The sequence below is a fragment of the Trypanosoma cruzi genome, genomic scaffold, assembly GCF_000209065.1.
Source record: "Trypanosoma cruzi strain CL Brener 1047053517161 genomic scaffold, whole genome shotgun sequence".
Taxonomy (NCBI): domain Eukaryota; phylum Euglenozoa; class Kinetoplastea; order Trypanosomatida; family Trypanosomatidae; genus Trypanosoma; species Trypanosoma cruzi.
In genome coordinates this window covers 215,667-235,530 of record NW_001849569.1, presented here as the reverse complement: position 1 = coordinate 235,530, position 19,864 = coordinate 215,667, and the positions used below count along the sequence as shown (strand labels likewise).

At 45.8% G+C, this 19,864-nt stretch overlaps 12 protein-coding genes across 12 annotated transcripts, besides 27 other annotated features; all 12 read right to left on the bottom strand.

Moving 5' to 3' along the window:
- Positions 1–19,864: a sequence feature (heterozygous, Esmeraldo-like haplotype).
- Positions 25–74: a sequence feature (GA-rich).
- Positions 227–721, bottom strand: Tc00.1047053511737.90 (hypothetical protein, conserved; the record flags this gene model as incomplete). Its single annotated transcript, XM_804705.1, has 1 exon — positions 227–721. The coding sequence occupies one exon, from the start codon at positions 719–721 to the stop codon at positions 227–229; it is 495 nt and encodes a 164-aa protein (XP_809798.1).
- Positions 932–966: a microsatellite.
- Positions 964–991: a microsatellite.
- Positions 1,185–1,221: a microsatellite.
- Tc00.1047053511737.80 (uncharacterized protein) lies at positions 1,360–2,505 on the bottom strand (the record flags this gene model as incomplete). Its single annotated transcript, XM_804704.1, has 1 exon — positions 1,360–2,505. The coding sequence occupies one exon, from the start codon at positions 2,503–2,505 to the stop codon at positions 1,360–1,362; it is 1,146 nt and encodes a 381-aa protein (XP_809797.1).
- Positions 2,662–2,776: a sequence feature (T-rich).
- Positions 2,790–2,816: a microsatellite.
- On the bottom strand, positions 3,056–3,997 carry Tc00.1047053511737.70 (hypothetical protein, conserved; the record flags this gene model as incomplete). Its single annotated transcript, XM_804703.1, has 1 exon — positions 3,056–3,997. The coding sequence occupies one exon, from the start codon at positions 3,995–3,997 to the stop codon at positions 3,056–3,058; it is 942 nt and encodes a 313-aa protein (XP_809796.1).
- Tc00.1047053511737.60 (hypothetical protein, conserved) lies at positions 4,332–5,141 on the bottom strand (the record flags this gene model as incomplete). Its single annotated transcript, XM_804702.1, has 1 exon — positions 4,332–5,141. The coding sequence occupies one exon, from the start codon at positions 5,139–5,141 to the stop codon at positions 4,332–4,334; it is 810 nt and encodes a 269-aa protein (XP_809795.1).
- Positions 5,231–5,263: a microsatellite.
- Positions 5,626–5,659: a microsatellite.
- Tc00.1047053511737.50 (hypothetical protein, conserved) lies at positions 5,831–6,784 on the bottom strand (the record flags this gene model as incomplete). Its single annotated transcript, XM_804701.1, has 1 exon — positions 5,831–6,784. The coding sequence occupies one exon, from the start codon at positions 6,782–6,784 to the stop codon at positions 5,831–5,833; it is 954 nt and encodes a 317-aa protein (XP_809794.1).
- Positions 6,826–6,864: a microsatellite.
- Positions 7,098–7,165: a sequence feature (T-rich).
- On the bottom strand, positions 7,331–9,232 carry Tc00.1047053511737.40 (hypothetical protein, conserved; the record flags this gene model as incomplete). Its single annotated transcript, XM_804700.1, has 1 exon — positions 7,331–9,232. The coding sequence occupies one exon, from the start codon at positions 9,230–9,232 to the stop codon at positions 7,331–7,333; it is 1,902 nt and encodes a 633-aa protein (XP_809793.1).
- Positions 9,352–9,416: a sequence feature (T-rich).
- Positions 9,617–9,664: a microsatellite.
- Positions 9,952–11,988, bottom strand: Tc00.1047053511737.30 (hypothetical protein, conserved; the record flags this gene model as incomplete). The annotated part of the gene is made up of 1 exon (XM_804699.1): positions 9,952–11,988. One exon carries the CDS (start codon positions 11,986–11,988, stop codon positions 9,952–9,954), a length of 2,037 nt encoding a protein of 678 aa, XP_809792.1.
- Positions 12,036–12,069: a microsatellite.
- Positions 12,158–12,202: a microsatellite.
- Tc00.1047053511737.20 (hypothetical protein, conserved) lies at positions 12,371–14,683 on the bottom strand (the record flags this gene model as incomplete). Its single annotated transcript, XM_804698.1, has 1 exon — positions 12,371–14,683. The coding sequence occupies one exon, from the start codon at positions 14,681–14,683 to the stop codon at positions 12,371–12,373; it is 2,313 nt and encodes a 770-aa protein (XP_809791.1).
- Positions 14,763–14,801: a microsatellite.
- Positions 14,807–14,835: a microsatellite.
- Positions 15,310–15,358: a sequence feature (AT_rich).
- Positions 16,005–16,035: a microsatellite.
- Positions 16,088–16,116: a microsatellite.
- Positions 16,178–16,206: a microsatellite.
- Positions 16,255–16,285: a sequence feature (AT_rich).
- On the bottom strand, positions 16,309–17,553 carry Tc00.1047053511737.10 (hypothetical protein, conserved; the record flags this gene model as incomplete). Its single annotated transcript, XM_804697.1, has 1 exon — positions 16,309–17,553. The coding sequence occupies one exon, from the start codon at positions 17,551–17,553 to the stop codon at positions 16,309–16,311; it is 1,245 nt and encodes a 414-aa protein (XP_809790.1).
- Positions 17,745–17,773: a microsatellite.
- On the bottom strand, positions 17,935–18,093 carry Tc00.1047053511737.9 (hypothetical protein, conserved; the record flags this gene model as incomplete). The annotated part of the gene is made up of 1 exon (XM_804706.1): positions 17,935–18,093. One exon carries the CDS (start codon positions 18,091–18,093, stop codon positions 17,935–17,937), a length of 159 nt encoding a protein of 52 aa, XP_809799.1.
- Positions 18,190–18,215: a sequence feature (AT_rich).
- Positions 18,252–18,273: a sequence feature (AT_rich).
- Positions 18,503–18,604: a mobile genetic element.
- Positions 18,790–18,825: a microsatellite.
- Tc00.1047053511737.6 (hypothetical protein, conserved) lies at positions 18,834–19,274 on the bottom strand (the record flags this gene model as incomplete). Its single annotated transcript, XM_804708.1, has 1 exon — positions 18,834–19,274. One exon carries the CDS (start codon positions 19,272–19,274, stop codon positions 18,834–18,836), a length of 441 nt encoding a protein of 146 aa, XP_809801.1.
- Tc00.1047053511737.3 (superoxide dismutase, putative) lies at positions 19,491–19,864 on the bottom strand (the record flags this gene model as incomplete). Its single annotated transcript, XM_804707.1, has 1 exon — positions 19,491–19,864. A coding segment is annotated over one exon (374 nt), but the record flags the coding sequence as incomplete, so codon positions are not given.

Below are 19,864 nucleotides of genomic sequence, written 5' to 3'. Positions count from 1 at the left end.
AAAAAAAAAGAAGTACGCACATAGTTTTTTCTCTTTTTTCTCCTTTTGTTTTTTCTTTCTTCCTCTCTTCGTTTTCAATAACATTGGGAGCAATAAGCCCAGTTTTTGTGGGACCGCATCGGATCACCACAAAAAACACCCCCATTTGGCCGGGATCGGGAATAATTGCGGAATCTCTCCCGTTCCCATCGGTGTTAACAGCCCAAAACTCAGAAGCTGTGAATGACTAGCGCTTGTAGTCTTCATCGTCCTTGAGGTCATCTGGTGTAAGAGCCTTCATGAACCCTTTCGTGCGCAGGCGTCGAGTTTGATTTGAGGAAGTATTCGATGGCTTCTCTTTCCTCTTGCCTGCAGGTCGAGTATTCTTCTCCGTGCTGCTTTTATTCTTCCGGTGCGTGCATGTTTCCTTTTTCTTCTTCGGCGAAGGGATACGAACACCCCGCAGGACCCCAGGGCCCTCCAGTCGCGTCTCCTTTGGAGGTGCTTCTTCGGGATGCAGACGCACAGGGTCACCGTACGGTGTGGAGACATTGAAGACGCTCAGTAGATCCTTCTCGGTAAAACACGAGAAAGGCATCAGAAGCTGCTCTTCAACGTTAGCGGCGAGAAGTAAATCATCCTCGGAGCCGCTCTCGTCAAACAAACTGTCACAGGCGTGAAGATCCTCTACGGAGTCGTCCCCTTTACCTCCGTTCATGTGGTTATCAGAGACATTTTCCATGGCTCTGACCCCGCCTGGGGTTCCTTTTTGGAGTTATTGTGGGTCCCAATCCGCTTTCCGTTTTACTTCCTCTACCTACCCACCCCAGTTTGCGTTTCCGGACTGCGCGGGTCGACGTTTGATTGTTTGTTTTCCCTTGCGATCTTCTTTTTTTTTTTTTTTTTCGTTTTTTATCGCTGAGTTCTTCTGAGAAAACTTCCAAGCACCTCGTTTTTTTTTATTTTTATTTTAATTTTTATTCTTATATATGTATATGTATGTATATATATACACACTTTCTTGTATGTATGTACTTTTCTATTGATACCAATAAATATTGCTAACCCTTCGGATTGGGGAATCGGCCGGTCTACACCATTGGGAGCGTTCTTTCGTCGTTTACGGTCTTGCTTTGCTGACGGTGCGGTTGCCCTGTGGCAAAGTACAAGCAGCAACAACAACTACACACGGCATATACATATACAAGAAAAAAAAAAAAAAAAGAAAAAGATAAAAAGAAATGTATACCACGCCAACTGCACCAACAAATCTACAAGCAGGGTTGAATGTGCATTTATATAAACATCACGCACGGAAAACAGAGCTGGGGCCAAAGAGAGAAAGAGGGAGAGAAAACGAAGTTACATGCAAACATGGACTCACATTCGTGAATCACCAGGCATCACTCTGCGATTTGGGCGGGCAGCTAAAACTCGCAGCAAAGACGTGGCGTCCATTTCGTTTCGGATGCCCATTTGTTGCACCTCGTGCAGCGAAAGACCGGAGCGCAGCACCTCACCGTCAATGGCACCCTCCATGAGCACGTGGCGATAGTCCACCTGAAGGCCAAGCAACTCAAACCATGTACAGACCGCCTCCACGCCACGCATAATCTCCTTTTCGCAAGAAAAGGGACACGCTGTATTTAAAAGAACATCAATGACGCTCCGCAAATCACGCACGCGTCCTTCGTCTGTGTCAACAGACACGTGGCGGCGCAAAGTCTCCAAAAGAACGCACAGATCGTCGTGGTACAGACGATCGCCGCGGATCAAACCGTCACGAATGCTGCTCGTTAACCCCCCAAAAAGCTCGGGGGTGAAAATTTCACGCCCTGCCGCAACAAGCGTGCGAAGATAGGCGTCCGTAAACAATTCTCTGTTTCTTTCAAGCAACACGGCGTCGGCCCCAAGCAAAACAATCATTTCCACGGCCCGCTGCTGCACGCACGAAAGTGTCCACGGACGGGCTCCTTCGGTGCCCACTTCACTGAGATTCCCCACGGCCCACAAAATAAACGGATGCGAGCGGCAACCCTCAACAGAACCCCATATATCTACATGCCTCCAATAACAACGGTACTGAAGAAGAACCTCCACCACAAGCCACGACAAGACCTCTACTTTCTGACAATGTACAGCACCCCCATTGCCCAAAAATATATCAGACGCCAATATTCTCTCCGCAGCCTTGCTGTCACGAAGCACCTCACTTCTCCACTTTCCCGGGAATTCATGACCGCCGCCGGGGGGCTCCAAATACAGCGCCTTGAAAGAAATCCAAAGGAGAAGGCGCAGTTTCAGCGCACTTTCTGTTTGTTCCACGCATTTCACATCCGATCCGCACATGCCATCAAGTGTCCGTAGCAAATACAGCAAAATCGACTGATGGACCACATCCAAATGACTCCCGTGTGCCACTGCAGCGTCGTCTGTCCTCCCGCGCCACAACAGCAGCACAGTGGGTATCGCAGACGCGGCAAATTCCTCCATACATGCACATTTACCCTCCAGTAACTCAGTCATGTGCGTGATCTTCTCAAACAACGCAAATAAAAAATGTCCGCGTGTATATAAGTAAATTTCTTTGCATGTAAAGATGTATATGTATACATACGTTTATATGCATCGACCAATCTCTTTATTTATCAAACGCTTCTTTGAATTGCCTGCCCAACAGGCAACAAAAACATCAAGCAAAAAAAAAAAAAAATAATAATAATAATAAAATTGAGCGGAAAAAACCCACCAAAAGAGAAGGAGAGGAGAAGAAAAATAAATAAATAAATAAAACAAACTTAAACAATACGAAAAAAAAAAAAAAAAAAAAAAAAAAACACTACATAAGTGCTCAAAATAAATCGGCACCATCGATAGTAAAAAAAAAAGAAAAGAGACTTAATAGAAAGAAACATGATGTATGGACACGGATGGATACGATGTGTATTACTACAAATTAACCCTGTCCATGCAAACACACACATGACTCCATCAATGTATTTATTTATGTTTTTTTTTTTTTCTTTCGGTCTTCGTCCACCCCCTCCCCCACGTTCCCCCGCAGGCACTCTGCGCCTTAAATCTTTTCTCTTGAATACGACGGGGCTGACAGCCCGTTCATCTTGGAATGGGTGTAAAACAACAACCCTACAAGAGTTAACGCGACCCCACTAAAAGTTTTTGCATTCATCTCCGATGAGAGAAACATAAAGCCACCAACAAAGACCAACGCCGTCTTGAAGTACCCCACAACGTTCATAGTAAGAGGGGAGGTCCGGCCCACAAACAAGAAAAACGAAAAATTCACACCAAATGCAAGTAGACATGAAAGTGCAATCGCCCAAACTGCCTTGAATGTCATTTCAAAAGAAACCAGTTCCCCTAAACCATCAATGGGAACAGCAAAAACCAGCAGCAAGGCACTAAGCGGAGCCTGATACATCAACAATTGCATGGATGTCACCTCCAGTTCCAGCTGTTTTGTCTTTCCCCAGACTGTATATAAGGAGTTGGAAAGAATTGCCAGAAGCGCCCAGAGAGTTCCCATGAGATTCAGGCTGGCGTCAGAATACACCGTGAGTGCGGCCCCCACGCATATGGGTATTAGAGATAACAATGTCCGTCGGTTCTCACGCCGGTGATAAAGCGTGTACTCGATCCACACAATGAGAGGTGTGCAGGCAATCTTTGAGGTTTGATACACGCTCACTGTGTTCGTAAGGAGCGAGAGATTGTTGAATACCACATACCCGCAAAATGCCAGACTAATGGGAATTACCTTCAGTATTGGGATGCTATTAACCTCAAAGAACTTCAGCCAAGCAAACAACAGGCATCCCAAGAAAGTGACGATAAAGTGAATAACCGTAAGGACAATTCCAAACCGAAAACCAGCCTCCATGTACACAAGACGCTTGTTTATAATAACTACACCAACACTGCTGACGATGTTTAATAAAAGACTGCCGTATACGGTCACAGCAGGTGACAACCCGGACTTATTTCTTTCCTTATTCATTTTTTCCTACCGCTCTTCTCAGTATTTTAAGAAAAAAAAAAACACAACTTATCATCGATGGAAGTAGAGAGTCATGATAATAATAAAGCAATAATAAAAACAAGTAATTGCATGCACTTGGAAACCAAAAAAACAAAAATAAAAACAAAACATTAATAAATGTCGGATGACAGGAAAATGCAGGTAGAAAGAAGGCAAAAAGACATAATACAATTAAACCGTTGGAAGCGGAGTTTTTGTCTACGCGTCCCTCCGTGTTTTTATTACTTCTCTATACCTTCCGCGGAAGTGTAACAAACGTGTAGAAGAAGATGCTGGTTAGCAAAGGAACAAACTACTCGGAAGACATGGATCGGCTGATGTACGCCTTTTCTTCCATGATTCGCTCCTTCCAACGTCCCCGTTCCTTTTCTACGGATTGATCCAATTCACGAAGTTTGCGCGCCAGTGTGAAGTTCTTCTCCTTGCACGCTGCTAACTCGGACATCGCTTCCTCGACTGTTGTTCGCATCTGCGCAAGAGCATCCTGACGCTGCCGGATGAGCTGCTTGAAATGGAGTTCGTTTTTCATAAACGCCTCAACAATCGCACTTGGATTGTTAAGCAGTGATCGCTCTGGTACAGGATCCGCACCGCTGGGAGGCGAGGACGGCACCTTTTGGGAGGGCAGCAAAGGCTCCATCACTGCCCCCTTTGTTGCCGTTGCCATTGAGTTCTCATTTACACGCTTCATGCCCTGCTCGGCAGACCGGCTGCGCTGAGACACCGGGCTTGGGGCCGAGGCGCCAACACCGTACATGTTCTGCAGTCTATCACCGTAATCTAACGCACCGGACGTAAACGTCACAGATGTCTCCCTTGGAACCGCAGAGGGCTGAAGTGTCATGGATGCGGTTGACATCCCACCCGATTCTCTTCCAATGCCTCTGCTCCCTTCCTCCTGTTCCCTCGCAAGGGACTCTGTCGTCTCGCGCAAGTAATTGAACGGAACAAATCCGCGTCGCCTCGGGTCATGAAGAACCTCCACTTTGATCCATCCTTCCCGCACCTCGCTCTCCGCCGTGAAAACAGTTTCGCCCTTCTTGACGGTAAGCTCCACACCGTCCTGTGCGTCAAAATTGTGCAGTACTCTAAAGTAACGCATTGAAAATCAGTTTCACAAACGCCCCCTCCCGGTCTCAGTACTCCCCTTTCGCAGAGCCGCCAGAAAAAAACAACATAAGTACAGAAGTAAAAAAAAAAAACAAAAACAAAGACAACAACAAATCCCAGAACACAAGATGTTATCATGTCAACAACAGCAAGCCACAGCCAATTCCCGACAGACAGACAGAGAGATAGGTACACGGAAAAGTACCTACATGAGTGAAAGAGGAAGAGGGCGTACTCAATGAGCGTGCGCCGAAAAACAACTAAAAGGACAACGCAGCCCCAGTGAGTATACGCAAAAAGCAAGAGTAAAAAAGATCGAAATAAACATGCAGGAAAAAGAGGGAACCAAAACATTTTTATCACGCAAAAACATAAGATGCGTGTCGCACGGCAACAACAACAAAATCGGCTAAGAAAGAAATAAAAATAAATATTACTCCTTCCATTCCGTAGCCACCACCAAAATCAGCAACAACAACAAACAAACAAACAAACAAACAAAAAATAAACCACCAGGTGTATGAATCGAGAGAAAATTATCATACCTCCAATTACCGTCAACACCGTCATCATTGTGGAAAAATAACAACAACAACAACAAAAGACTATGTTCTAACCATATACGCAACTATAAGGTGTGTCTCCTTTTTCTTGTTGTTGTTGCTATTCTTCTCTCAACTACTAAAGATTTGGGCAGGCATCATAGCCACCGTAACGTGAGCGTACTTTTACAGCCCGATTCTTTTCGTCTACACCACGTTTTGCAAGGATTTTTTCTTTTTTTTCCTTCTGGTAAACTTCCCAAAGATGGCACCGTTTGTCAAGTACATGAAGGTGGACGGCGGCGTTTTTAACAGCCGGGTCCGCCCAACAACGAAATTCCATCATCCGCAAAGAGTTGGAGGGGCCGCATGACTTCGAGAGGGGTTTTTGTCCCGCTGCTTGAGATGCATGGATCGGAGGCAAGACAAGTTTTGGCATAGAAGTCGCCTTCCACGTTTCGCAGTTGGAACAACAAAAAGCCCCATCCCCCGAATCCGTCGGCGCTGCCTCAGATTTCGCGGCTTTTTTCTTTTTCTTCTTCTGCAAATCCTCTAATTCGTCACGGTTCCTCTCTTCAAGAATTTTCCGGAAGCTGTCGAGGACTTTGAAGCCCACCGTGTACGGCAACTCCACCACTTTGAGGGACGGGCTTTGCTTCAACGCGGCAAGAATATTTGAGCAGTTTTTTGGCTGGAGGCCTGTTCCAATTAACAGAAGGGTCCGCAATGACGGCAGTGTTCGAATGACCCGTGAAAGATCCGCTGCAGCCGCGCTAGTGATTTCGGGGTTTTTTGACAAATCGAGGTGCCTCAACACTTTCTTTACGCAGAGGGCGTTGGCAATATGCGTAAAATCCACGTCACGAAATTGGCATGAAGAGAGAGACAAGTGCTCAATAGGGGTAGATCCCTTCAAAATAGCGGCCAGAATGCCAATTGCGTCGTCGTTTAGACGATTGTTGTCAAAAACAAGCTTACAGTAGTTGTCATTGCCCTGTAATGCGTCACGGAGGGATGTGAGCACCTCATCATCTAGTTCGCCTGATGGGTTTTGACTAAAGTCAATGCTCCGTTCATCATTGTTGACGATCATTGAATACCAAACTACACGCAAAAGAATTGAGGCAGCAGTGCAAAAAAAAAAAAGAAAAAAAAAAAAAAAAAAAGAAAAAACAACATAACATGACAGCATCACTTATCATCGGTTACATGTATAAAAACAAACACACAAAAACACTGCCAGGGAAATTTGTACATTCTTCATATTACACGCATACGCACATATACATACAGACACCGATGGGTAACAACATGAAGTATATATGTGTAGAAAAAGTCACAGCAGCTGAAGCACGCAAGTAAAATGCACATACAAACAGCAAAAAAAAAGCTGCAAACATGGATGGAATAATAATAATAATGATAAACGTAGAAAAAAAAAAAAAAATAACAACAGCAATAAATAAAAGGAAAATCGAAAGGGTAACCAATCGCAGCACCCCTTTTTTGTACTTCTACTTGTCAGCCCAAAGCTGATCCTCTGATAGCAAAAATGTGTCGACACGCAGACACGCTAATCCAAAACATCATGTTCCCACTCATACACCACAAATACATAGACTCTGAGCAGCTTTCGCTTTTATTCATCACCCGCCTCTTCCTGAGAAAAAGACTCTTCCAAGTGAAGTTCTGCAAATGTTTCAAAGGTATCGCCTTCCAATTCAAGCTCTTCATGGCCATGCCCATTGCTGCAAACTAATTCCTTCCTGTCTATTTCTTCATTAAAATTTTTTTCCTTCCGTTTCGCATCACTAGCATCATATATAGAGTTTTCTATTCCGTTCTCAAGAACTAAATAATTGTCAGTGTTGGTAATCACCGTCGTATCAGAGGGTTGAGCTACTGTAGATTGCCGGCGTAGGAGAGTCAATGGCGGCTCCTCATTACTAAAGAGACGCCACAACGCATCCGCCTGCTGTTGAGTGATGATTTGTTCCTTCACAAATTGCAGGAGATGTTCATATTCTATGGGTACAGGACGGTTAGCATTTTCCTCAGGTAAACCAAATGCTGTCTTTCGCGTCAAAACAGAAGCACATTTGAAGGACTCCTGCATAAGTGATGCCACATTTTCTTCTTGAGGGACGTAGGAGCTTGAGGCGGCATCGGAGGGCGCACTGATAGGACGGAATGTTTGTTGATTGAATACACGGCTCCGAGCAAACTTTTGTTTCTTCCCCTGCCCAGGGGGTGATGGGGCGCCAAAACCCTTCTTTGCAGGTAATCCTGGAGCACTCAGCGTAGGCGGGGAGAGAATCGGCTGATCAGGCGCCGTCTCCGCTCTTCTCGGGCCCTCCTTGACTAGTCTATTCAAATCCCGCTCCTTTTTTTTGGCACTTTTTAATTCTATTTTCAACTGTTTGACCTGTTCCTCCCAGTTCTTCTCCTTTTCCCTCATTTTCGCCATTTGAACGTCGCGAGACTCCAACTCCTTTTGCAGCCGCTCCACCGTATTTTCTGTCACCCGCGCCTGACCGTTGCGAGGTGCCAAAGCATTTACAGTGGGTCGGCCACGTCCTTCATTTGAGAGTCGCCGTGGTGTTGATAGTTGTTTCAACTTGAGAAGCCGCGGGCTTTTAACATTCGGAGGATGAGCGCCTAAAAAATCGTGTGGAGGCGAAAAAGCAAGGTCGACTCCCGTCGAAGGTTCTTCAGATTTTCGCCTACCGTTTGCCCCTTCTAAAGGATCTAGCGGGGGAAGGTGACCCGTATGATGCTTCTGGGGGATATTTCGCAGAGGAAATGGGGAACGACCTCCACCAGCAGGAGGCTGCGCCGGCCGCGGCGATGCCTGTGGCCCCTGTAGCAACCGTTTAACATCCTCCAAGTTGAAGTTGCGAGGAAGGCAGTTCTTCTGACAGCCCCCTTCATCGACTAACTCCGCAGACTTCGAACCACTCTTAGGGGATGCGCCTTGCGGAAACAAATCACGTACTCTCGGCGAGATATTGTTCATACCGCCGTTTTGTTTTCTACTACTGGACCCGGAATCCACCGGAAGGGATTGGCCGCTGTGCTCGGTTCTTTTTGGTACTAAAGGGTTTGCTTCCGATGTGCTCATTGAGAAATTTGGCGGCAAGGAATTTGACTGAGAATTCTTGCTGGGGACAAGCTCCAAGGGTTTTCTGTGCCCAGAAATTATACTCAGTGCGGTAGCGTTATCACTTGTCATATCGACAGTCGAAGTGCCAGTGATTGTCCGGGTTGGCTGCTCACGAGGTTCTGGGGAATCGTCCCGTTGAATAAATCTACCGTGACCGTCTTCATAAGTGAACGTGTACTGCCGCCGAACCCCATCCTCCTTCATCACATTATTCTTCTTGCTAAGAGCGTGATGATCGATTCTACGTCGTCTAGTTTGTGCGATTTGCTCGTCCAGTGCCTCCTTTAGGGCTTGTTGCCTCAGTTGCTTCTCGCGAGCCTCCTTCAGCCGCTCTTCCGTAACCACAAGTGGCTTCGGATAAACAGTGTGGTCCGACATGGTTGAAGGGTGGGGCGGGCGGGCGATGAGAGCGTGTGTGAACGGTTCCCCCCCTCCTTCCCACCTTTCCTTCCTTCGCTGCCACCGTGCAAATAATTGAGCGTCAGGCACAGCCGAGGAAAAGAAGAAGAAAAAAGAGCAAAAAAAAAAAAAAAAAAAACGGAATAAAAAAAAAAAAAAAAAAGACGTGGAGAATAATATTTGCAGTAATATCACAGAAGCAACAAAAACAACAACAAAAAACAATGAATATACACCGCCCCCCCTCCCAATTCGGTGGGAGTTGCTTACATCTGACTGCTATGGGTGTAGGAAAGCAAAAAGATCAACTCGCACAAATACATATCTTGCACAAGGAGGAAGAAAAGATAACAGAAAAATCTAAAAAAAAAAAAAAAAAAGAGAAACAATAATAACAACAAAAACAAAAACGGCGGTAAAATAATTAAGTGAAACCAATAATAACGCGGGGTCCATTGCGACGGGATACGTACAGTTGAGAGAGGCGACAGCAGCACATTCACGGACGACGCACTGCAATATGCATCACTATATTTCGAACAGTAAAGGGAAATTATTTTTTTTTTTTTACAGGAACCGCCAGTGCGCGCTGCAAAAACAAATAAGAAAAGCAAAAGCAACAAGAACACCGCCCTCCAAAAGTAATAAAAAATTCTTGTTGTACGCACGAGACAACGCAGCGAAAAAATAATTGCGGGTTACCTTCTTAGCCATTGTTTCATCATGTCAGCATAGGCTTGATCTCGCTGGACAAAGGATGTTAAGAAGTACGTCCCACCTAAGTGTGTTTGTATAGCAATGGCGTTTTCCAGTACCTTGACAGTTCGCTGTTTTTGAATATCTCTAATTTCATCCCACTCCAAGCTAAAGTTTGCGCTTAAGAGACCGGCCTGGAAGCAAAGCCAGCGTGGGGTGATAAAAACAAAGCCTTGCTTTGGGATCGGGTTGCCATCGTCTACGAGGGCACAACTAAACGTTTCAATTATCTCCTCAGAAGAAAGGTTTGGAAAAGACTTTCGAAAAAGAACCTCCTTCTGCTGCTTAATGGCACCTGTTACACCCGACGCGTCAAGCACGGCGTTCCCAACAACTTTACCCACAGAAACAGGGGCCAACACAACAGCAGCGGCTCCCCGCACGGCCCCTTTTGCCACGTCAGTCAAACCCCATCCCTGCTGCTCTCCAGGTTGTTCAAGGGACGCCAACTCAACCGTGCCTTGAAACGCTGCCGCTGCCGTCGTTAAATTGCTATTCGGCCTTGTCAGTAGTTCTTCTTCTCGCAGCAGCTGTAGCTCATGCGCGTGCATTTGCTGCACCAATGCACGCAATTCTTCCTTTTTTATCTCTACAAAACCATTCCTTTCGTATGTGCTTTTTGTAATATTTACAATAGCCAACAGACGATCGCTAGTGTATCTTTTTGTTGGTGAGGCGCTCCGCGCTGGCGCTGGGCCAAAACCTCGCACTGTAACTTTGGCAATTTGTGGTGCATCTGGAACTGCAGTAATTTCGTGCATGACCTCTTGCGACTCCGAATCAACCAGAAGGGATTCCTGAATCAGGAGTGAAGGTGTCATTTTTTCTCCACGAGTTACTAAAATATAAAGAGTATAAAACGCTTGCCGATGGTCCTCGCTGGAGCCTACACGCCAACCACAAGCGGGCAATTCGTGAAGGTCTGATGGATCCTCCACGATGATTTCCCCGGCAGGCGACTCAAATGGTACCACTTCCACACAATCGGACTGAAGAATGTCACACATCAAGTCTGCCTGCATATCATCCCCTAACGCAATATAATTTGAGAGTAGAAGCGGCCCCATTGATCCTGGTGCTGGAAGTTTAATGTAGTACGTAGCTATGGGAGCCCGATTCTCAACCACTTCTGGTGCGGTAAAAACATTTGGTCTGCTAGACAACACCAGACGTCCAAGTGCATCCTCGACCGTTGAGGCCACGTGGAGATATATAGGCTCCTTCACAGTTACCACCGGCTCCGTTGAAAAAGACTTCACTTTACTTGGACTATCTCCCTCATTCCCCTGCTGTACCGTTTCATTTTTTTCGGTGACGTTTGTTGAAGGTGCATCAACGCATACGTTCGTTCCGCCCCCCTCACCTTTCGCCGGCTTCCCTTGTTGCTTTTCGCTATGCTGTTCACTAGTAAGGACCACGGAGGTATCTTTACTGGAATCACGTGTCTTTTTCTTTTTACCATCGGTGGATTTCCTCTTCGCCTCTTTAGGGGTATTAAACGCCACAAGGGAAACATTAAAAGGTGATGGTTCTTCTGCTGGAAGAAGCGTGAAATCGCTCGTATTGTCGTTGTTTGTCTCCATCTCACTTTTTTGACTCGAAAATAGAGCCCTCTGCTGGCGCAGCGTCACCTCTGCCTTCTTGAAAGCCTCATAATTCTCCTTGTAGTAGACTGTGAGCTGTTTGACAAAAACATTAAAAAGATTCATCATCAGACTATGCGCCTCTTTTGGGTTTGCGTTCATGGCGTCTTTCATCGCCTCGCTCATTGTGGCAAGATCTGTGAGGCAACTAACAAGGGTCGCGGAGGCGTTTGCGACGCCCTGACTGATGGCTCTACCCATCGCCTCCACCGGAGACATGTCGGTCGCGTACTGCTCCGCGACGGCTAAAAGCGCCTTCACAACATCCCCAACAGAAACATCCACAGCAGCCACGCTGTTTGAGACCGCCTGCACCCGCCCAACCCACTTGTCCATCGGGCACGGGCAGCGCCAATCAAAAAACAACAACAACAAAACCGTCAAATAAGTGATAATAATAATAATAATAATAATAATGGCGGTGGTGGTGGTATGCACGCAACTGTGAAACTGGAAATCGTAACACAAATAATAACGCTGTTGAATTGGAAAAATCCTTCAAAGCAAAAAGAAAAAAAAAAAAAAAAAGGAAGAAAAGAAAAAAAAAAAACGGCACACTCAAATACGCGCCAAGCAACACACACACACACAAAAAAAAAAAAAAAGGAAGTGCACCGGATTCTGTCACCATTACAGTTGCTCATCTGTGATAACAGCATCCATGCAGCGTCATCATAAGTCCAAACATCGGTCCAAACACTTTTCCGTTGAACCGACGTTATGCATCCCGGGAAGCCGACTCGTACACCATGCAAAAAAAACTATTCATCGCTGCAATGGCGTCTCTACCAGGCGGAAAGACCTCCACACGTCGCATCAGCTCCAGAGCTGCCTGACGCACCAGAGGTGAGGTGTGAAGAAGCTGCGATGCAAGTGGATTCAAACCCCCCAGAGCTAGTGGCATGCGCCGCAACAGAAGGATAACTTCCTTAGATGAGCATAAAAAGCTAAGAAGATGGTTTAGTATTCGTATCAACTCCATCTCATCACAGTTACTAGCTCGGCGTAGAGTGGCAACAGCAATAATTAACGATGGATCCTCACCAGGAAGAAGAAGACGTCCTGGCATACCACTGAAAAGTGAACTTCCTTGTGCAAGCGCCCGAAGCCGAGCCAAACTTGGTGTTAGAAAATTCGTTTGCATAAAACGACTAAGGATGTGGTCAGGCGCCTCACCCACCATGATCATCAACGCAAAGTATTCTTCCAGCATTAAACAAATCATGTGATTCCGTTCTTGTAATGATTTTCGCATAACTTTCATTTGGTAGACTTTACTAAGGATATCCTTGGCAAACTGCGCATCTTGTGTCGCCCAACCGCTTGTCTTTCCACCAACAATCCCGGTGCCGTTACATTGGCTGATGCTATTACACTCGGGAGCCAAAACGACACACTTATTGTCCAAATCACATAGAACATCCCACCAGGTGTGCTGCATCTCAAAGATAGGGTTTAATGTGCCCACAATGTATCCAGGAACACTGCAAAAATGAGAGAGCCCATTCACAGATGTGTAGGGAAACACTTTTTTTGTCACGAAATGAGGGTCCAACAGGTTACCAATGAGACCAAGGGACAACGCGGCCTCACAAACGTCATTAGCAAGTCCTTGTCGGGAGAGAACCACAACACGTTTTTCTAATAATATAACCATAACAACCGTCCAAAAGGATGCGCCGCAAACCTCAACCATTTGTTCCAAACCATATCGCGAAAAAACAAAATCGTACATTTCAGGAAAAAGGGGAATGTGCAAACTGTGCGACGTCCCAAAGGGCAAGACAGCGCATGAGACATTCGCCTGCCTACCACTTGTGGTGAAACGACGCATAACTTCGTGTTCCAAAGAAATTCCTGCTACGTCGCGAATAGAGCGTTTTAAGGCGCATGTCGCCTCCTCAACAGCTTCAAAGCAGCGTCTCACCAGGACCGTCTGCTGCTCCAATGCCTCCTCTGTTTTTCCTTTTATATCGCAGCACTGCAATGCCGTCTCAACAAGAATTGGGAAAAAAGACTCAAGCCATACCAGTTTGGGCCCTAAAAGAGCCACACTCTTACTGATACCACCACGTCTGACGGAGGAATCTTGGCGCGTCACCACTGCACAGAGACCGTAGAGGGGCGGCACATTGGAGGATTCGGTGCGGTGCAAAACCCTACTTGACGAGTTTCCTTTCCCTTCCTCCTCTCTCGTTGTTCCTGCCCCTGGTGGTGGTTGTGGCATCGTTTTCGACTTCATCAACAGCTCCAGTTGTGTCGACTGCGTTAAAAATCCATGATACTTCGAGTCAACATAAATCACAAAGAATGAATATCCCGCAATATTTGCCGGTGACACCAAAGTACTATCTGAAAACGGCGCCGTACCTTTTTCCAAGGAATCTCTTATACCTGCTCCACTCGCGTTCTGTGACGCAAACCCCTTCTCTATTTCTTGGGCAAAGGCAGCAACCCTCCTTGGAAGAGTAGGAAATACTTGAAATGCGTCGGGCGCTCGGGCCATTAAAGGGCCCCACACCACACTGCCTTTGGAGCAAACAAGTACTTCCCCTGTAGTTTGATTGTAATGCAACTCCTCATGTAGAAATGCTTCCCCAGTTGACGTGTGTCGTACCCATTCCGACTGTGCATTCGATTTTAGACAAGTTATTTCCAACTCCTTCGCGCGTGTTGACCCCGCCAACGTGAAACAGTACACGGGAAAGCAATCCACATTCGCAGGCTTGGACCGATTGAGAATAAAAATAGTTCGGCTAACCACTTGCTTCTCGGCACCATCCGGTAACATGTGACCTGCGCAATAGTCGTCATCCAAGCCCAAGACATCAAACCACTTCGTCAATACGTCATTCCCCCCCTCAGCCACACCACACAATGTGTTTCCCTCGACATGTGTGCTCTCTTCCACCCGTGACGTGACAGACGGATACTTCACACGTAAACAGGATCCGGTGTCAATGTCAAACTCAGCCAGAAGCACGTAGTACGCTATGGGCAACTCGGCGGCATTTGTTTCGGTTTCATCCATGATGATTGTTATAAACTTTGTTTCCGCCGCCCCCAATGCGCAGCGTGTTGGCTACAAGCCGGAGTCCACGCACACACACAAAAAAAAAAAAAAAAAAATAAATAAATAAATAAATAAAATAAAAACAATGACAACAACAACAACAACGACAAAAGAAAACAATACAAAATAGGAATCGCAATGGGAGCCAACAGACGCAAAGAAGCATGCGAAGATATTTTTCTTATCCACCCGCCCAATAATAACAACAACAACAACAAAAAAAAAAAACAAGAAAATTATTTTCAATTATACCTTCGGCACTTACAATACCTGTTGAACTTTTACAATCGTTGACAGATTTCTCACGGAGTTCTCGAGCAAAGCCTCTCATGCTGCCACATGGCTTTGGCCATGCGCTCCTCAGTGCGTTCAATTTCCAGGTTAAAATACGCTTCATGATCAGATAGCCAAGCCACCACTGAAAGGATACACATTTCTTCTTTCGTTTCCGAATGATGATGATGATGGTAAGGGGCCATGTTAAATTGCTGGTGAACATGTACTTCAGTATACCCTCTACGGGGACTGCGCCCGCATTCATCGCCCCTTCGTCGAATACGGCAGCCCGATACTCCACTACTTTGTTATATATATGTAAAAAGAAAAAAAAAAAAATAATAACTTTTATAAAATGCAACACCGTGCCGTTGTTTAGAATAACTGAAGGTGCTTCACGTTCCATGATGTGTGTCTCTCCTGTAACAGAAAACAAATAAGATAACGAGAATAGGTGCGGCCCACCCAACGTTTCGGGGACGCTGACAACGTACACGCGCTGCTCTTGCCGTTTCTTCCGCTCCTTTAAAATCTTCATCTGCGCTGAAGGCACGCGATTCGACCGGGGACGCAAATAATTTCCCTCATCACATTTAAAAGCTCACGCATCGTTCGTCAAATCCACCGAATACCGCGCATTTCACCCCTCGCGGGATCGAAAATTGCGTCCCCGGCTCCATCGCAGACACCTGCCCCCGTTAAGAGTTTCACCGTCCCCCCCCTGTCATGGTGTTACTTTACTCTGAAAAGCCCGGGCACCGGCAATTGCAAAACATGTCTTGAAGTCCCTGAGGCTGCGCCGACAGCAAAACACTCCCTGCCAACCGTCGAGTGATGTATTAAAAAACGGCGTTGCGCTCCGAGGCCTCTATTTCGGACACGGCAATGGCACCGTCCGCATCACCGCAGTCCATTCCTTTTTTTTTTTAATTCTACTTTCTCCCCTGCTGTTTCAAAACGTATCAATGACAACTACGGGCCCCATGGACTCTTTGCGTACAACAAAAAAAAAAAAAAAAAAAAAAAGAAGAAAACTAAAAACAAACAGTATTCCCAAAACAAGTAAAATTTTTCATGTCTTCTTCAACCACCACCACCACCACCATCACCATCACTCGCATCCGGCATGAAGTTAACGGAATAATAATAAATAAAAGATGGAATAATATCGTTTCTTTATTATTATTATTATTATTATTATTATTTCCTTTTTTTTTCCCTTGTTTTACAAAAATAAAGACAAATAAGAAAGGAAATAATATAATATAATATATATATATATTAGAAATTCTCTGAATTCGTTCCTCTTATGGAGATGAATTTGCGTTGTTCCCACCCATGATGGTGTTTTGAAACCGAACCATCAGATCCATGACGTCAGGGTCTCCCATGTATTTCTGGAATGCCTGAAATCCATTTTGTCGCACGTCTTCCATAATCGCGCGGAACTTCGGGTTGTTTTTTACCTCCTCCTCCTGAAGTTGTTCAAGGCGCTCACGATTAATATTTCCAAACGGAGTGCGCATTGTACCATCGTCGTTCGTCCCACTTAGGCCCATACTTCCAAGAGATTGAAGGAGCTCTTCCGGATTCGCTGACCCACCTCCAAAGCGTGAGGCCATGTTTGCTACCAGTTGGCTGAATTGTGGATTTTCCAACATTCGTGTGGTGGTCTCAATAAACTGGGGATTGTTCATCATTTGTGCGATCTGAGAGAAATCCGGCACCCCTCCTCCAAAGGGAAAACCGCCCGCCGCAGAACTTCCTGGTGAAGCATTTCCCATAAGTTTGAGTTTTTCCTCCGCTTGTTTCAAGTCCTCTTTGTATCGATCATTCGTAGGATCAAGTTCACTGGCCTTTGCAAAGGCATCGACAGCACGCGCATATTTTTCTTGGTAAAAAAGTGATGTGCCCAAACGGGAGTAAGCCTTTGAGTAATTTGGATTAATGGCAATGGCACGTTCACAATCAATAACTGCACTGTCATAGTCCTTTAAGTGTGTATGCGCAGCAGCACGATTGGCAAAAAAGACGTGATTCTCTGGCTCCATCTCAATAGACTTCGTATAGTACGCAATGGCCTCCTTGTACTTTGCCATGCCCATTAGCTCATTGCCCTTGTTCTTAATCTCTTCTGCGCTCATCCCTTGGTACGGGTTGTTCCGCATCTCAAACTTCTGCTTTGCCTTCTCCAAGCGGCTTGCATACTCTTCCGTCCCGGGCTCTGCCCCTGCGAAGTACCCCTTCTTCTGAATGAGATCGAGAAATGCCTTAAACTTCTCATTCTGCTGTATGTTTTCCTTCGACTCTTGACTCTGAAGCGCCTGGCAAAAGGCCTCAAAAACATCCACTCCGGTGTCATGACATCCGCCCACACCGGCGGGGTTGACGCCATATTCATCTCCAAGCAGTTTGACAATGGTGTTCACGCGTTCCGGGTCGGGTGAATTCACCCCACGAAGCATGCGCATAAAAGAGAAGACAAGCTTCCGATGCTCCTCCGTCAGAGGCTGAGACGTGGTAGAGTGAGCCTCCGCAGTATCACTCATCATTTCTCGGTTCCAAACTTGACTTTTCCACACAACAACAGTTTTTCGCTTTTATTCGACACCCCCCCCCCTCTTCCAGTCAGGCAGAATTATCTTTATTTTTTAGAAAAAAAGAGATAAAAGTAAAACAATTCAGAAAGTCAAAATAATAATAATAAAGGAAATTAACACACAAAAAAAAACAAACAAACGCAATATATACATATATATATATATATATATACCATCTAGATATCCACACCAATCACAGTGCATCTCAAAATGCATAACGACCAGTATTTTAAAGAAAGAAGACACAACTTTATTTTCTACGGCTAATTACACCTACTCTCTCCCCTCTCACTGTCCTCGTTGCGTGCATCCATGGGCCATGGAAGGAGTCCTTTACTTCCTGCCGCCCTTAAGCTTAGCGATGGCCTCCTTCTCGGCCCTCTGCTGTTCACGCATCCTTTGTTTAAAAGCAATGTCCGCCTCGTCGTCATCCAGGCGCTCCTTCTTGGGAGCCTTGAGAGGCTTCTGCTTGCCGCCTTGACGGGAGGACATTGTGAGGGGATGTCTTCGTTGTGGCTGGAGCGGTCGCTTGCGCAGAACCAAAGATGAGAGGAAGAAGACAACAAGAGAAATTGCACACCCACACGCAAATATATTTATTTATATTTATATATGCTCGTTAAGCGCTTTACAGAAACAAACACGCTCGGAAATAATAATATAAAAAAAAATCAATGCATGAATCTATTATTACGGCATAAATCCGACACAATTATGAATATTCGGCTGAGCTGCTGGCCGAATGCTGAAATTATGAATAAAATAAGATGGAAAAAGATAGTGGTATAGTTGGAGACCGCTCGCCAGCTCCCCGATCAATATTCCACACATATACGCACGGACAGCCACCATCGTGAACTGATGCACCATTTATAATCAAAGGCATGCGTTACCGGGGAGTTGGTACACTTTGAGGTCTTCCAACCACAAGACGCCGCGGCGAGGTGGAAAGACAAAAATAGAAAATAAAGAAAAAATTAGTCTCAACGCTATCAGTTACTTGTTTTCTTCGATCGCGGAATTCCTTTGGAATTCATAAGATAGGAAAAGAAGGCATAGAAAAATATCTTCGTTTTATGAGGAAATATTAATTTAGGTAGCCAGCCTTCTCGCGGACATTCCTTTCACACGCTCTCAGAATTGCACAATTACACTAAAATGGAGAACATTACAACAATTTGAAGACGCAAAAAAAAAAAAAAAAAAAAAAAAAAAAAAAACAAACGATGCACTTACATCAAACAACACCCTGAGTCGGGGTGACCCCTTGGTACCAGCAACAGCTTGCCAAACAATGACCGAATGTCAATCCGGTAGTCATTCACGGGAGAGAACACTCCCAGGAAAGGAGCACTCATAGACTGCCCACCCTCAACGGCAACCTTGCTAATAAAGCCTGTCCAGGTTACTGTATCTTCCTCCACCAATTTCCGCTCCGCTCTTGCTTCTTCGCCTGGTGGAATGAGCAATTGCACAGTTTCCTGGGGCATTTCGTTCGGCATGGAATAGGTGACAAGCACCGTCACAGAAATCGTGGTGGTGTTCCTTATGAGGGCGGAGTAAACGTGGCGAGGAGCCCGAATCATTTTGGCAGTTGGAAGAACGGACGATTGAATGTAATGCGAAAACCTAAAATGCCATGCATAGCAGTAAAAAAATGTGCGTGCGTGCATACAAAAAAAGAGAGAACAAGGCACATGACAGAAAAAAGGGAAAAGTGAACTCCACAACAATGAGAGAGGGAAAAAGACACGCACAGCACAGAATCCCCCAACCCTTTCTCCCTTGTTGTGACACGGACGCGGGAAAAGTCAAGAGAGGAGAAAGCATGGAGAACAACAAAAAAACGGAAGCTATTTGCGGCATGACCTCCCCTCAACCAGACGCGTTCATGCATCGCAACTCGACCCCCTCCCCGTCGCCTGCAAGTAATATCGTTCAGCGAGGAACCAATTGCACGCCCTAAAGTAGTTTTGTGCGTATTGCTCCAGTCCCGAAAGACCGTAGTCGAGGGAATAGGCGCCTTCATGCACGTTAATCGCCAGGAGTGGGATGAGATCACTGCCAATGGGGCACGCACCGTGAGGAAACTCCACGACATCAAACTGCTTTCCTGTCCAGACAAGGTAAACCCAACCACAACGCTCTTGGTGCGAGAGAACCACGACCGTTAACAGCCGCTTCACCTCCTCCACCACATCTACCGATCCGTCGCGGCCGTATTGCAACTGAAAAGCCTCGCGAAGTTGTTTTGGTACCGCCG